General features: G+C 45.2%; 1 protein-coding gene across 3 annotated transcripts in view; it reads left to right on the top strand.

Annotated features, from left to right (window-relative positions):
* The window catches only part of Myof (myoferlin), a 147,171-nt gene that overhangs the window by 87,902 nt on the left and 41,762 nt on the right, over positions 1–17,507 (top strand). For all 3 annotated transcript variants that reach the window (XM_021152563.1, XM_021152562.1, XM_029472658.1), the window contains 9 exons: positions 1,766–1,958; positions 3,194–3,349; positions 4,740–4,871; positions 6,581–6,744; positions 10,548–10,662; positions 12,856–12,961; positions 14,036–14,181; positions 16,517–16,690; positions 17,114–17,222. In XM_021152563.1, coding sequence (XP_021008222.1) covers positions 1,766–1,958; positions 3,194–3,349; positions 4,740–4,871; positions 6,581–6,744; positions 10,548–10,662; positions 12,856–12,961; positions 14,036–14,181; positions 16,517–16,690; positions 17,114–17,222 — 1,295 coding nt within the window. The remainder of the gene's footprint in view (positions 1–1,765; positions 1,959–3,193; positions 3,350–4,739; positions 4,872–6,580; positions 6,745–10,547; positions 10,663–12,855; positions 12,962–14,035; positions 14,182–16,516; positions 16,691–17,113; positions 17,223–17,507) is intronic.

Raw genomic sequence — 17,507 nt, 5'->3', positions numbered from 1 at the left:
GTCAAGTATTTCTCTGAAAAAAAAAATGCATTTGAGCATTGTTTTGGGCTCCTTGAAAGTCCCACCCCAGCCCAGGAGAAATTTCTGAATCACCCGGAAAACCTCCATTCTCTGGTTTGGTGCCAAGTCTAAAGTAGCCCAGGAGGCCGAGGCTGGACTACGGGAAGCTGGCCCAGCAACCTGAGGCAAAGGGTGGGAGTGGAAGAGAGGGAAGAGAAATAGCCTGAGCTAACCCTCCTCAGAAGGACTCCTGACTTCCACAGGGATATAGGAACATGGCTTCCACCACTCAGAACAATGTTCCTAACTCATGTCTTTAGAAATAGCTTGCTGCTGCTGCTGTTGTTGTTAAGTGTTTCAAGCACTCTGCCATCCTTCAAAAACAGTTAACAGTAAAAACAGGAGTAACAGATAGTAGGAATGGGCCCTACGCAAGGATGACGCGCAAATTCATTATACACTAAGAAATAAACAAGAAACAACAACAACAACAACAACACACACACACACACACACACACACACACACACGCCACGTTAGACAAATCCAGGATACAGACTTAGCCAGAGGACATTTCATAACTGTGACTTAAGAAGTAACTTTTGGCATTTAGAAATCAAAAGGGAAAGTGACTCATTCCAACCTCATTTTAAATGTTGGCTAATAAAGCCACGAACAGGGAAGGTCGAAAAGAAAAGAGCATGGACTACACTTCTCTCGCTCTGGAAGCAGACAGTTCCCCTTCTAGGGTAAGGCCCTTAGTCATCCCGTCCTCTTTCGCCCCCTAGTGGTTTATTCAGGTCATTGACAAACAGCTAAAATCAAGCCCCACTGGCTTTGTGAGCACTCAAAGCTGAGAGACTTAGGGATCCCTAGGTGTGACCTCTAAATTACAGATAAGAAAGAAGGGAGACCGCAGTGACACTGGGAATTATTTACCCACTTAATGGCCAGCTTCTCACTTTCAAAGGGTTCAAGTGTGACTTCGGAGCTCAACAGCACTCCTGTGAATTTTTGCCTTACATGGCCACCGCAGGATCTTAAACCTTTATACACAGGATGCCACAGAAGTTAATGAAATCAAACAAAAACATACAGCGACAGCTTTCACGTGGAAAATGCCTGTGATTTGCCAAAGAAAGCCCAGGCATGAGAACACACGCTGGCTTCAAAGAAGCAAGCTGGCATCTTTCTAAATGTTCTGTTGCAGGAAATTCCATGTTTGAGGAAAACCATGCTAGGATATCCTTCATATAAGGAGTTGGGTGGCATGCAAATGATAGTAAATTCTAAGTGGGGACAATGAGTCGAATTTCCTGGTACTGGTGACAGTCTTGCCCTGTGGTTTCACTTACTTCCACAGTGAGAGAGAGGCACAGCTGACATGGGGCTAATCTGAGTCACTCACTCAGCTGTCCCTGTTTTTCTTAACTTGGCTAGAAATTGTCCTATACAAGTGGTCCTTCTTATCTTCTGGAGCTCTGTGAGAACCGTCTGAGAGGATGACGGTGATGAAGGTGACGGTACTGGGAATATTTAAACTTTGGTGCTTTAAAATTTGTATCTTCTCCAATGCCAACAGAGACATCCTCAACTACAGATTAAACCAAGCAGCCCCTGTAGACTCAGGAGATTGCTGTCATTTCAATCTACGTGCAATGGCGTGCAGACATACATTAAACATGTGGGCAAACACAAGTGGACTTAGTTTTGAGGCCTAGAATGTCATTCTTAGGTTTGTTTCTCTTCTCTCCTCTTCTTAAAGATACACCTTGCCTGTCACAGAAGGAAAAGCCAACGTCACGGTTCTGGATACTCAGATCCGAAAGTTGCGGTCCAGGTTTCTTTCCCAGATACACGAGGCAGCTCTGAGGATGAGATCTGAAGCCACGGATGTGAAATCCACCTTGTTGGAAATTGAGGAGTGGCTTGATAAACTGATGCAGCTTACTGAAGAGGTAGACCATTAAAATACACTGTCATCTGTTTCCAGAAGGATTCTGCAGATGACAAGAAGGGTGGGGCAGGTGGTGGGTGGGACATCTGGTATATCTGCGACTGGGATTGGATCTGATCAGTGATAAAAACCAAGGACTTACTAGGATGAGGAGGCTACTGGAGGGGGTGAAAGTCACCCAAATTTTGAGTTGGGTTCCTGAGGACCCTGCAGGAAAAGCATCATGCTCGCACTGCTGTTGTAGAGCATTTTGTGTGATGGAATAGTAGAACACAACACAGAGAATTAAAATGTCACTGTAGTGTGGATTGGGAAAAGCCTGGATTTAAATATTAAACCATGCGTGACCTTGGGCAAGCTCTTCAACTCACGTCAGCCCATTTTCCCTACCAGGAAAATGGAAAAAAACATAGTACTTAGGTCATAGAACTGTTGTGGGAATTTAAAAATGATGTCATAAGGAAGGACAGAAGAGTGTGGGGTATACAGTAGGTGCTGGATAAGTGTAGATGGGATGCCCCACACCTCCATGGCTGAAAGAACAGGAGTAAACGGATGCCTCCTGTCCTTGAGTGTCTAGGGTAGTGTCTTAGCTCCTTCTGTGCTGCTGTAACAGAATAGCACAGGCTGGGGAAGTTATAAAGAACAGAGGTTTCTTTCTAATGGTTCTAGAGGCAGGGAGAGTCAAGATTGAGAGACCTAAATTTGACAAGGACTTTGTGTGTGTGTGTGTGTGTGTGTGTGTGTTATATCACTAGAGAGGAGTAGAGGAATGGGGGTGGGGGAGGGCCTAGTCTCACACAATATGATAACTAACCCACTCCTGCAATTATGGGGCGCAAATCAAGCTTCAGACATCTAACCTTGAGGAGCACATTTAAACACACTCACCGTAGCAGTGGATGGCTGCTTAGAGCTTTCTGGTGAAAGCTACCAATGGCTTTCTTCAAGTGGTGCTTGAGAGGCTGAGGGTATTTCCTAAAATACCTTTCAGATCAGCGTGGGTTACACCTCTTCACTTGCTTTCCCGTGTGCCTCCCCTTCTGCTCCCCCGGGCCACCCACAACCCATTTCTTAGCTCCATGTAATCACAGTGTTATTATAGATGAGTGTCTCCCGACTCTGGGACATGGTCTTGACCACACCCCCTAGTGTCTAGCCTAGTGCTATTTCTCCGTTCTCTCCACATGTAGACTCATCCAGTTTGCTTTCTTTCCCATCCGACCCACTGCCCAGCCTCAGAACAGCATGCCTGACATCATCATCTGGATGATCCGTGGAGAGAAAAGACTGGCTTATGCACGAATCCCTGCCCACCAAGTCTTGTACTCCACCAGCGGTGGGAACGCCTCTGGAAAATACTGTGGGAAAACCCAAACCATCCTTCTGAAGGTGTGCCTTCATTCTGTAATGGGAAAGGAGGGTTGCTTTGTAATAGCCTGCCTGTTATACAGCTAAGACGTGTAAGATCAATAACCTGTTCTGGTCTCTTCTTCTGGGGCTGTAATTTTTACTGTGACATGAGGGTGGTTGGCATTCAACCACAGATACCATTCTAGATCTCTCTGACATGAATAGTAGCATGACACCATCATTTGCTTCCTGACGTGAACTTTCTACTCTAAATGTCGCATGTAAGCAATACATTCCTTCCATTGATGCTAGTGGGTGTTTAGGGAGGAAGGGTGGCATAGCCAGTTGTGGTTCAAGGTTCTCTAGAAGAACAGATCGACAGAATAAATACACATTTAAGAAGGTATTTATTAGGTTGGTTTATAGGATATGGTCTGGGTGGCTCAACAATGGATGCCCTTCTCGAACAGAAAGGGCAAGAAGTTGGGCATTGCTTAGTCTGCGAGGCTGGATCCTGAGAACTCTCAGTTTGGCACTGATGGCTTGGAGGATTCCTAGAGAGCCACTGGTCTTCAGTTTCCGTTGGAAGCTGGAAGCTGAGTCCTACCAGTAGGGAAATAATGTGGCAGTAGCAGCAACAAAGTTGATGAGCTTGCCAGCAAAAGTGAAGGCAAGCAGGCAAAAAGAGAAGACCTTTCTTCTGTCTCCTTTATCTGGGCTGCCACCAGCAGGTACTGCTCACACTTAAGACTTCAAATAATACGATCAAGAAAATGCCTCACAGGAATGACTAGCATCTTGACTTTTTAGTTGGTTCAAATCCTGTCAAGTTGACAGCCATTATCAGCCATCACAGAGATTCTCTAATACAGGCAAGTTTTGATAATTGCTACTAGGACTCCATCCTAGAACATCCCACCCCCACCCCCATGAAGAACTCCCCTGGGAATGTCTTGGAGAACTGACAGTGGCCTAGGGCCACACCTAAGAACTCAACATCGCTCCCCTTAGCATGCTTTGGCATCCTATCCTGCCTACCCCATCAGGAGCTCCTTGGATTTCACAATGAAATCAATTTTAAAAAGAGAAAAGGCAGAGCCAAGGCAGTGTGCTCTCTAAACAGGGAGCTGTCTGCTGACCTCTAACGTGTTAATGTTGTTCATTAGCAATGTTAAATAGTGTAAATAGAATGGAGTGACCATCTTCTTCCAAATGTTCTGCAGGATGAGTCTGACTTAGCACCACAATTCTAGTTGCTGTTAATAGTTTTATTAGCAAAGGGTCCTTTGTCAGTTTTAGCCAAAGCAAATACAAACTCAGTCTGGTGGAGGGAAGGGTAGAGGTTGAGCATGCTTTAAGGCTTTAGTGTATGTCACAGTTCGTATGGTGTCTGTCCCATGTCACCTAAGATGTTATTGTTCATCCACAGTATCCACAAGAAAAAAACAATGGGCCCAAAGTACCTGTGGAGCTGCGCGTGAACATCTGGCTGGGTTTAAGTGCTGTGGAAAAGAAGTTCAATAGCTTCGCGGAAGGCACCTTCACCGTCTTTGCTGAAATGGTACCTTTGGTGACAGACCTGTCATCTTCTCTTTTTTACCTACCTATAGCTGTTAACACTACCACCTGAAATGTCCTCAAAAGAATCTTGGTCTAACAGATGAGAAAAGGAACACCTCCCCACCTCCTGTCCCCCACCCCCACCCCCGCCGGCCCCCCTTCCCGCCTGGGGTTATCAACAGTGGAACACTCTAGAGTGGCTATCCCCTTTATGTGATAATTCAAAGAGGTGGCTGACCACCAGCTGGTGACCTTGAAAATGGATGCTTCTCCAGCTTGTGTCACTAGAACCAGTATCAGTCATTTGTATTGGTGGCAACATAAGACACACTAAACAAGATGCACACACATGCATGCACACATATTTCTGGGTGTCTTTGGGGGTACTTCACATGTGCACGTCCATGAACACCTTCTTTTATCCTGTCCTAGTATGGCTATCTCAAGATCACACCCCCAAAGCCACTGAAGGTCACCACCTCCACTCTTAGTAAAACACTGCTGCCCATGTTGAGGCCTGTGCTTGGATTTTATTAGTGTCATGCTGGCCTCCAAGCAGAATGGACAGGAACACCTTGTTCCTCTCTCCTGTACCTTTGCCGTGCACATCCTAGTTTCATGGTTCCTAGTGATGACCATTTAGGAAGAGCTCCCTTCCAGGTTCAAGCCAGCACCCGAGACTGTACTGTTACGCTCTTGCTCCAATGCATCAGGCACATACTCACATTCCTGCCTCCCTTTGTAGGCAAAAGCTTACTTGTGCCTTGGGCAACTCGTTTTCTCAGTAGGGTCAACATCAGATAAATAAATATACGAGTTTGAGACCAAACAGGGACACCCACCACTCTGGGAAGTCTCACCTCTATCCATGGTTCAGAGCATGAAGATCAGACAATCGTGGGTTTATAAATTCTAAGTTAGAAGGGAGTGGCCAGGATGGCTAGACAGCTCAGTGGCTACAGGTGCTTGTAGCTGAGGCTGGTCACCCCCTTATCAATCTCCCTGGGGCCCACATGGTCAAAGAAAAGAACCCACTACCAAAAGTTGTCAGGGCTTGCACACACAAATAATTGTAACACGTTTTCTTAACTTAGAAATGAGCACTCTGCAAACCAGAGTCATCCATTGCTTTCCAGAAAGTTCTTGTTCTACCTGCCATAGTCCAGAAGAGACTCAGAGAGAGTCTGTGAGGGCCCGTAAAAGAATCATCTTTCTGATGTATTCCTTGTATACTGCCTGGGGAGTAACACCACTAATTAATTATTTCAATGGAGAAATGTGCCCAGATCTAAGCAATGAACATGCAAGTGCACACCCATGAGGACTGTTGTGTATCATCCGATGACATCCTCCTGTTTAGTGTCATTCAAATGATGGAAACAACTCACAGGATGCATCACTGTTTGCACAACACACTCACAACCATGTGCACACATGAATTCTAGAATAAGTGTAAGAAACATACTGTGCCCAGTTTACAGATGAGCACACAGAATCTTAGGAAGCTGAGTGACTCATCTGAAGTTGTCTAGCCACTGGCAGGCTCCAAATTAAGGTCCATATTTTTAGGGGCACCTAGGTTTGTTTGTTTGTTTGTTTGTTTGTTTTCTGTGATGATCTGACCTCAGTCCTAGACAGACTTGGATTTTATGGCTGACTTACTTTCTAGATCTCTGATAGTGATTCCCCAACTGTGTCTGTTTTTAACAGTATGAAAACCAAGCCCTTGTGTTTGGGAAGTGGGGCACCTCTGGACTGGTGGGACGCCATAAATTCTCTGATGTCACAGGAAAAATAAAACTCAAGAGAGAATTCTTTTTACCTCCCAAAGGCTGGGAATGGGAAGGAGACTGGGTGGTTGACCCTGAACGAAGGTGAGTGTTTGAATTTCTGTGTCCCTTGTTTTGTTTGTGTGTGTGTGTATGTCTGTACATATGTATATGTGTACATTTGTGTATGTGTATCTCTACATATGTGTGTCTGTGCATGTGTGTGTGTGTTTGTGCAGGTTCATGCATGCTATAACACACATGTGTGTCTATACATATGTGTGTGTGTGTCTGTACATGAGTGTGTGTACAGATGCATGCTTACCATAGCACACATGCGAACATCAGAAGACATCTTTTAAGAGTTGGGTCTCTCCTTACACCTTGTTGAGCCAGGGTTTTTGTTTCTGCTGTTTTTGTTCCTGTGTCCAGGTCAGATGATGCACGGCTTCTGGGTGATTCTCCTGTCTCTGCCTTCCAGCTCACCTTAGGGATGCTGGGATTACTGCTGTGCATCACCACGTCCAGCTTTTTAGTGGGTTCTTGGGCTCCAGCTCAGGTTATCAGGCCTGAGTGCTGGCTGAAGGTTTCACCCACTGAACTGCTTCCCCAGCCCCTCAGTCAGCATCCTTATCAACATCATTTTACCCACTGAGTAGGACTAAGTCCAGAAAAGTTGGAAGATACCTTCAGTCTCAAAAGACAAGAATAAGAGGCACCTCAGGAACTGTAGGGTGCCCAAGAGCTAAAATAGGAGGACTGCTCTTTCAAAGTCTGCCCAGAGGGCAGACTAAACCAAGCTCAGCAGTTTAGCAGGACCTAGTCTCAAAATACAAAGTAAAAAGCAATTGGAGAGATGAGTGGGTACCTAACTCAGTGGTAGACTACTTGCCTCTCATGAACAAGGCTATAGATTCAGTACCAGTACAACTCTGTCTACACCTACATCTAGATATGGCTATACAGCCGTTGCAAATGTGCTCTGTATTAGATCTTAAACCCCAAACAAATAGATAACTGAGGTGCCTATTTAACATATCAAAGGGGATTCTGGCTGCTAGGTTCTCAGCATCTACCTGTTACAGAGTCATCCTGGCTGCCAGACCCTGTTCTTACCCTAAGCTCTCCAGCCCAGGGCTGGGCTTCCCTTCCCCCAGGTTCTCTGGTTCCAGCCATTTTGTCCATGTTGGTCTTTTTTTCCCCTTGGTTGCTTGGCCACTTGATCCAAGGCTTCTCCCTTAGCCCCCTCCCCTTCTCTCTCTCTTCCTCTCCTCTCTCTGCCCTCACCCGCCTCCTCTCAGAGCCTGGTTCAGTCTGGATCATTCAGGAGCCTCTGGCTATGCCTTCCCCCATATCTACAATAAACCTTCTCCTCTACCGTATTTAGAAGCATCATATCCAAACCTCATTTTTAAATTCATCTGCTACATATGTTACTAGATGAGCCATAGGTCCCTTCTGCCAGAGAAAAGGACAATGACTCCTTTTAGCAAATAGGGACAACTTTCCCAAGTCCCTGAAGGAATGTTGGCTTTTGTCTAAATTGCTAGACTTTTAGGAAAAGGAAATTTCTTGGGACCAGACACGACTAGGCAGTGTGCTGAATAGCATCTCCCAGATAGGCAGCTGGGCAGGAGTGGTGCACGCCTTTAATCCAAGTACTTGGAGGCAGAGACCAGCAGATCTCTGAGTTCGAGGCCAGCCTAGTCTGCAGAATGAGTTTCAGGACAGCCAGGACTATACAGAGAAACTATGACTTGAAGGAAAAAATTTGAAGGATATCTGCTTTGGCTACTATTTCCTGGATCCTGGCAAGAAGACAGAGGACTCCTGGTTCAGAGGCAAAGGACTTTAACTGCCCACAACTAGAATAAATAACTGAATGTCAGCCTTTTCTCTGGTTCACTGTGCTCCTCCCTCTGAGAGGCATGAAGGGGGCCAGATGACATTTGTGCCAGATGACATTTGTGCCTGCTGTGGGCTTGTGTTGAGGAGAGGAAGCCTAGATTTCAGGTCCCAGTTCTTTTATAAAGGGCATGGCACCACGCTGGCCCCCTGCTCTAGGCAAAGACACTATCTCTATCTTTCATGACAGATAGAATAATTAGAATATAGTTATACCCCAGACAGCATTGTAGAGACACTAGCTCATCACAAAGGCCATCAGTGCTCAGTGGGCAAGATGGGCAGAGACACAATAAATTCATGGAGAACTACCTCCAAGCAAGATAATACGATCTTCACTTTGCAAACAAGGAACCTGAGACCTAGAGAGACTAAGCACATGTCCAAAGGCACAGATTTCCGCAAACAACAGGGCGTGCAAACCGACGCTCAGCCATGCTTGCCCAGCTTAAGAAACATTAGGGAGTGCATGGCAAAGAGGTGAATTATGTGGTGTATGAATTATATCTCAAAAGTTGTCATTAAAAAGAAATGTGTACTGGAGGTATTATATCTCATTGGTCTACTGCCTGCCTCACGTGTCCGAGGTTCTGGGTTTCAGTCTCATGGCTCTCCAAAATAAAACACAGAGTAATAGAAAGCTAGACGCTTCTCCTGAGGTCTGGGGAAATCCCAGATTTCTAAATATTGCCAGCAGGGTTGGGGACAAAGCTCAGCAGGTTGACTCAAAGCTCAGCAGCTGGGAATGCATAAAGCCTTTACGTTTGAGCTCTAGTGCTGGGTAACCCAGCATCCTCTGCTTAGTGAGCCTCGATTAACCATCATTAAGTCAATAAAACTGGTGCTGGCAGGATTCCTCCCAGAGCTCCCTCTTCTGGCTACCTTGTATGGCACGCTTGGGGACCTGTATTGATTATAGCTTGGTTCTTAGAGTCACCTCATGGACCTGAAAGTGGGAATAAAATAAGCAAACTGTTTTACCTGACCCAGTGCCCACACGTCCTTGCTTCTGGTGTAGGACTGTTTGCTTTGTTTGGAGTGGTGGGAATTGGTGTGTGTGGGGGGGGGATTGGACAGAAGAAAAAGAGCTGAGGGCAGGGGAAAGGTAGAGAGAATTGTGACTGGAAAAACACAAGGCTGGGATGCCAGAGACAGCCGCCAAAGCGTTTAGTCTCCTTTGGGGTGCAAAGGAGTGATGGATGATTTCAATTTATACAAATGGTCGGGGCCATTTGCTTTTTGATACCCCTCCAGTGTTTGATTTCAGGGAGGGAAGGAAGGAGAAGAAAAAGAACCCTCATTTGAGGGTCCCTGGCAGAAAACTTAAGACTGGGTTGAAGCCTCTACGCTCCAACTGTGGGTTTTTGAAGCAATTCTAAATCCAAGTAAAAGCTGGCAAGGCGGAGGAGAGTCAGTACAGAGGGCTTAAGGGCCCAGGAGGGTCTGGAGTCTGAAATGAGCCGGCTTGGCTGTGTACTTAGAAACCATCAGTTTATGTCGTGTCGAGCGAACAATCCATGGGCACACGTTTCCACACAGCCTCAAGCCTGCCTCCACTCCATTTTTTTTTTTTTAAGAATAGAGAGGCCATAGGAGTATTTCCTTGCTCTTTGAACTACCAGCCAAGGGTTTTACTGAGAAAATGCTGGAAAGTCTGTACGGAAAGGAGAAGTGTGGAAGACACTCTCTAGGTCCCTGTAGGAAGCGGCTCACAGCATGGTTTTCCTGGCTCCATCCTAATTACGAGGAAAGAGCAACCTTGCCAATGTGCAGAGTCCTCTATAATTTAGGTCTCACTGCCCCACCACCCCCCTTTTCTCCGAATGAATGTCAAAAGCTTTTAGTTCAAAGTCGAATTTGGAACAGGAAAACTAAAGGGCTCAAACAAGAAGGGAACTGGTGTCCTTCCAGGCTGCAGGAGTCTCCTGACAGTGTAAAATAGCTAGGGTTGCTGGTCCGGGTTCCATTTCGCTTCGGTAACAGGAGCCCTCTCTCGCCCACAGCCTCCTGACTGAGGCTGACGCAGGTCACACCGAGTTCACTGATGAAGTCTACCAGAATGAGAATCGCTACCCCGGAGGCGAGTGGAAGCAGGCAGAGGACACCTATACGGATGCGGTGAGCCGTTTGCTCTCAATATAGACCCTCCTGTCCGGTCGCTGTGCATCATGGGGCATGCTCCATCTGCTCTTCTGCTACAGCCCCTGTTCCAAATAACCTCCCATTTACAACTGAAGCCACACAAATGCATGGTCACTACTTAGGTCCAGTAAAAACTAGGTCTCTGAGTAGACAGTGCTTTGAGTTGTATATGATTTTTAGGTAAAAATTTATTATCTAAGTGGTTTTAAAAATCATGACAAATGAAATGCTCACTTTAAAGAAATGCACAAACAAACATACACACGCACAAAAAAAAAATTCTTAATGGAGCTGAAGGATGGCTCAGCAATTAAGAATGCCTGATGCTCTCGTTAGGGACTGGAGTTCAGTTCCCAGCACCCATACTGGCTCTCACAACACCCGTACTGCAGCTGCCCGGGATCCAATATCCTCCTGCGGCCTCCGTGAGAAATTCTTATGTCTTATGCACAGGCTTACCACAAATAAAAATTAAAAATTTAAACACATTTAAAAAAAAAACTTTAAAAATAAATCCAAAGAGCTTTTAAGGAAACGAGAAGTAATTATCTCTCCCGGCTCACAGTGTACTCCACAGGATAACCATGGTTGCCGGTTTCTGTTCACGTACACGTGTATTGTCTCCTCTTCTAAGCAGAGTGTGCTGTGCATACATCTTACAAGGTGTACTTTCATATAATGCTATATTTGAGCACCTGTGTGTGTACATGTTCATGTGGGTGTGCACAGGGCCACACATACATGTATGTGCATGTACATTTCGTTTTGTTTGTTTGTTTGTTTTTGTTTTTGTTTTTTTTGAGATAGTGTTTTCAGTGAGGCTGGACCCCATTGACTGAGCTGGGCTATCTGGCCAACAGGCTCCTGGGACTCCTTTCATCTCCTCCTCCCCAGTGCTGGGTTACAGATGTGTAATTTCACTCCTGGCTTTTATACCCATGCTGGACTTCTGAAGTAATTATTAACTGAGCCATCTTCCCAGCTGCAGGTCATTTTTTTTTATAACTGTAAATACAGAGCTATGAACTTGGTTATAGGCCCCTGTTGTCATTTATTTGTTTATCTCGTAGACATTTAGGGTAGTTTGGAGTGAATTTTTGTTTTGTTTTGTTTTGACTTATCGTCAGTGTTTATAAAAGATGTGACAGTAGTGAATATCTTGAAACAACCATTTTGACACAATCAGTGAAAGCTTGTATCCAGAAAAATATCCTTGCAACTGTGTGTCAGCTTCTAAATGCATAAAGGTGTTGTGATAATCTCGCCAGATCGCTTTGCAGGGAAATGGTACCCTCTTGCAGCAGCAGCACCAGGGGGTGGGGGGGAACTTCACTTCCAGCCCATCCCACTACAGCGACTTTGCTGATCCATAGACAGTGGTACCTGCTATTGTTTCCCTTCGCATTCTCTTAATCTAACATGACGCTGGGCACTTCCCATGTGTACAGCCACCTTTATGCCCTTTACATATGAGCTTTGTTATCATAACTCTTTTGAGTTTTAATGTAAACCCAAGTCAACATTTAGTAGAAACTTTGCTCAACCTCACATGATCAGTCTCTGGTAGCGTTTTCTGAACTTGAACACATGTATTTTAACACTTGATCTGGTCTCTTTTGGTTTGGTTTGTTTTTTGGTATGTTTGTTTGTTTCCTGAATAAGCTCTCATAAAGATAAGTGGCACCACCCAACAGTATTAAATGAAGCCATATGAAATTGCTAATATTTGATCATTTTGGCTTACAAAACCAAGAATTTCACATGGTTCAACTTAAAACTATTCTCTAATAGTAAAAAAAGAAGGTACTGGAGACGTGCTTTTAATGTAGGATTTGTATGTAAGTAAAAAATAGAGGTTTTCTAAATAAAATTGATCTCCACAGGGTATCTATAAAGATACACAGATTCTTTTTTTTTTTTTTTTTTTTTTTTGGTTTTTTGAGACAGGGTTTCTCTGTGTAGCCCTGGCTGTCCTGGCACTCACTTTGTAGACCAGGCTGGCCTCGAACTCAGAAATCCGCCTGCCTCTGCCTCCCGAGTGCTGGGATTAAAGGCGTGCGCCACCACGGCCGGCTATACAGATTCTTTAGTTAAGTATCAGGAAACTTTCCTCACCTGTGGTTCTCATTCGCATCTGTCTGTGTGTCTGTGTATCTGTCTGTCTCTTAGAATGGAGATAAGGCGGCATCCCCCAGTGAGATGACCTGCCCTCCAGGTTGGGAGTGGGAGGATGACGCATGGATATATGACATAAATCGAGCAGTGGATGAGAAAGGTACGTACATCTGCTTGCCTGAGTGTGAGTCTGCAGAAAGGCCTCGGTTAACCAGAGCAAAGGTTCCATGGGAGGAAGGACCCCGGCTCCACCTAGGTCATGTGGTGTAATCCACACCTATTCAAATGAGTATCTGACTCAAACAGATGGACAGATGCTGAGTGAGGAGATGTCGGGAGTGGAAAATGGAGGTTCTAGGACCAGCCAGCAGGACTTTGGGGGTACTTAGAATTCCTGAATAGAAATATAGGAGAGATCTAGAGCTTGGATTGTCTCTTTCCTAACTACTCCATAATCTACCTGAGATAATCAACCTTAGAGGTCCCAGAACTCAGATAGGAGAATGGCAAAATGTCTTGCATGTCATCCCACCGGTGACCATGTGATCAACATTGCTTCTAGGTACAGTAATGCTTACCTTTCTCTATAGACGGTCAGGTCAAATGAGCTTGCCGTTTGGAACTAAGAAAAGGAAAAGTAACATTGATTTGTTCCTCTGAGATGTGATAATATGCAAGCAGAGTGGGGTTGATACAGAACTGTCCAAATAGATGTTGAATTGCGTGGGAGGCACATACCGGATTATGCTATACGTAACAGCAGCCGTTGAGTAGTAACTACATATCAACCACATAGCTGTGTGTCTTTTGCCTTTAAAAGGTTGTCAAGTTGGAACACAAGTTTCCAAATTCGGGAAACACTACTGAAGGGGTAGGGTTGTAGCTCGATGGCAGAGTGCATACCTGGTGTTCGCAGAGCCCTGGGTTTGATTCCTAAGGATCAGAAAGGTTGGGTACCTCTTAGCCAAATTGCTGGGGACCCAGAAGTGGTTTTTGGTTTGAGAAATTGAGAAATGTTCAAATTTTGGAATATTTGTGGCATAATGGCTCCCCCAAATTTCAGTATGGCATACTTTGTATTTTCAGATTAGGCATGCTCAACCCCGTGACAGTCACCGTAGCAGAGAACATTTGTGAGCAGAGAGAAGAGCTATGTTCTTTCCTAGCAAGTTATAGTTTGCTGATCACACAAGCTGTACCTCTTTTGGGTAACTGTTCTCAAACTCTGTTGCAGGCTGGGAGTATGGGATTACCATTCCTCCTGATAATAAGCCCAAATCCTGGGTTGCAGCAGAAAAGATGTATCACACTCACAGGAGGCGGAGACTAGTCCGAAAACGCAAGAAAGATCTGACACAGACGGCTTCTAGTACCGCAAGGGTAAGAGGGGCGGTAGGAGGGAGCTGGACCGAGTGCTCTGCCTGCCACACTGTGCAGAGTTCCAGCGACAGGGCCGTTTCTGTAGAGCCGTTTACAAGTCAAGGATCTGACCCTGGGTTCTGGAAACGTACCTGCGAATGCTAGGCATCCCTCACTTAGGCCTATGCTGAGCAACTCTGGGGATGAGAGCAGTAACCTCGAGGAGATGTTGAGGCAGCCTAGAGGCTGAGACATCTAGAAGGGATAGGAAAAGACTCGGAGATTGTGCTGGCAGAATAGGACAGAGGTGCTGTTACCTCAGAACCTGGAACAAGATGCAGAATTCAAACCCTGGGAGGGAGACTTTAACTAACTAGGACTAAAAAGAGCCTGGGGAGGAAGGGTTAATATTCCAGCTTACATGTCCTGATCACAGTCTACCATGAAGTAAGTCAGGGCAGGAACTCAAGACAGAAACCTGGAGGCAGGAGCTGGTGTGGAGGCCATGGAGGAGTGCTGCTTGCTAACTTGCTCCTTGTGGCTTGCTCAGTCTGCTTTCCTATAGCTTGGAACCACTGCACCATCCACAGTAATCTGGGCCCTCCCACATCAATCATTAATTAAGAAAACACCCTCGAGCCTTGCTCATATAGGCCAACTGGGTAAAGACATTATTTCCTTTGAGGTTCCTTTTCCCCAAATGACTCTAGCTTGTATGTATTGACATAAAACTATCCATATCCTAATTTAATTAGGGCATTACAAGGCTTTAAACTGCATAGATTAAGTGGAATAAGAATATGAAGTCAGCCGGGCGTGGTGGCGCACGCCTTTAATCCCAGCACTCGGGAGGCAGAGGCAGGCGGATTTCTGAGTTCGAGGCCAGCCTGGTCTACAAAGTGAGTTCCAGGACAGCCAGGGCTATACAGAGAAACCCTGTCTCGAAAAACCAAAAAAAAAAAAAAAGAATATGAAGTCGATAATAATATGTTTATACATCATGTAGAACACTTGGCACACAGATACATCATGCATAAGCTGTAAGGTCTGAGCGTTGCTCATTCCACAGGTGGAGTTTATGGGCATGAAACAGACTTGCCTTAGGTCGTATCTCCAGGAAGTAACAGGTTAGACTGATTCTAAGCAGGAACCTTTCCTATTGCTCTAAAGGCTCAACTCTCATAGGAGCTATGAAATTACATTTTACACAGTAATGCGCTTCCAGAGAGCAAAACTAGAGCTACATATTTTGTTCCCCCCACCACCACCAAGTCACCAGGGCAGGGTGTGGCAGAATCAATAAACTTGAACATTGCACTACTTCATCCTGATTGGATGAGACATTTCTAGACTTGCTTTCCTTTCTCTTTCCATATGAGTACCTACATGGCTCTGGAAGAACACGGGGCCACCGGGCGGAAACCCCCGTTCCACCCATGAGCCCTGCAGAGGCTTGAATCATATTCTCTCACCTGCTTTATTCTCAGTCACACAAAATATGTCATCGTCACTATCCAGACTATCACAAAGGAAGATACAAGATCACGTGAAATGTGTACTTTATGTTGATTTGAAGTGGGAAAAAATTAAAGACCGTACACAAATAGCAACCCTACATGAAGCTCTTAGTTCTAGATTCATCAACGGTAGTCAGTATTGTTTTCCATTTATTCCATCTGGTCAGCTTGTAAGACACTTACAAGTTGCAACGTGAGAAAATTTTGGCCACTCAAATGTCAAATACAATGGAGGCAAAAGCCACAACTATCTTTTTGTTCAGTGATGCCTCATCCTTGAGGACATGATCTCTGTCATGATACAGGAGCGTAAGTGCGTTGGAGGAATAGAATAAAACATGGAAAACAGAGCATGTGCATAGAAATCATGTTTAACTTACAAGTACTGTACTCCGTGATTCGCTATCACAGAAACAATATACTCTGATTTAGCATGTCATTGCTAATAACAGCAGGTATTAGCATTAACAGGACATTTAAATCTTAAGGGATGTTACCATTTTACCCATATGTAAAATGCAGATGACAATTCTTTCAAAAACAGTGTCACACTCATGTGTTCTCACGAACAATCTGAGAAAGAACCCATCCATTCTCACTCACACCTGTGTCTGAATGGTTACTTCAGTCGCCTGGTGCCTCTCTGTCTTCCTGCAGTCCCTCAGCTCTGCCAAGTCAGAGAGCCCCTCTTGTCTGTCTTTGATGTATCCCTGGCCCCTCATCCAGTACTTAACAGAGTGGATTTTTGTGACTACGTATTTGTCCATTGACCAAGTGGTCTACTTTATCAATATGAGGAAGATTACTATTCATCATCAAATGCTGTACTTCTATTTTAGGCCATGGAAGAACTTGAAGACCGGGAGGGCTGGGAATATGCTTCGTTAATCGGCTGGAAATTCCACTGGAAACAGCGCAGTTCAGACACCTTTCGCCGCAGGCGCTGGAGGAGGAAAATGGCTCCTTCTGAGACACACGGTGCCGCTGCCATCTTTAAACTCGAAGGTGCCCTTGTAAGTAACCAGAAGCTAAAGTGTGGCTGGTGATGGTGTAAAGGAAGTGTGTGACTTAGGTAGAAAGCACAGCCAAGCCCAGAGAGGCTCCTATAACCCCAGTGCCTCACAGCTGCAAAGAAGTTGGGGGAAAGGTGTACGGCCTGAGTGTCCAGTGACTCCCATCTTAGGAAGAAACCACTACCACATGACAGGTCCTCAGAACAGCAGTGACGACACATCTCTCTCTCTCTCCCAGTATTTTTCTAGTATGTCTGCCAGGACCCCGGTTTCAGGAAGCATCTAGTAGTTTTGTAGGCACAGATGGCTTGGTTGATTACGATGATGATATGATGGTGATTGGCAATGATGATTATGAATGATGGTGATGGTGGTGGTGGTGGTGATGATGATGACGACAATGACAACTTCCTCCTACTTTAGGGGGCAGACACCACAGAGGATGGAGATGAGAAGGGCCCGGAGAAGCAGAAGCACAGCGCCACCACTGTGTTTGGAGCAAACACGCCCATTGTTTCCTGTAATTTCGACAGTAAGTTTTAAGCATGGCTGTGAACGCTGCGTCTGCCACTTTTATCTCTAGAAAACTCTTCAAATCTTCAAATGTTATAATACATCTGCACAGATTAAGGTAACTGTCTATTTCTTCATTTCATGCAGAGGATTCATAAAATGCATTTAAAAAAAACTACTTGGGATAAAGAATGACCAAATTACTGGTCTTAATTTCTGTTTAAAAAACTTCTGGCCGGGCGTGGTGGCGCACGCCTTTAATCCCAGCACTCGGGAGGCAGAGGCAGGCGGATTTCTGAGTTCG

This window comes from Mus caroli, chromosome 19 (assembly GCF_900094665.2).
Source record: "Mus caroli chromosome 19, CAROLI_EIJ_v1.1, whole genome shotgun sequence".
In the NCBI taxonomy this organism is placed as follows: domain Eukaryota; kingdom Metazoa; phylum Chordata; class Mammalia; order Rodentia; family Muridae; genus Mus; species Mus caroli.
The sequence above is the reverse complement of the archived record's forward strand: the minus strand, read 5'-3'. Positions and strand labels throughout refer to the sequence as shown.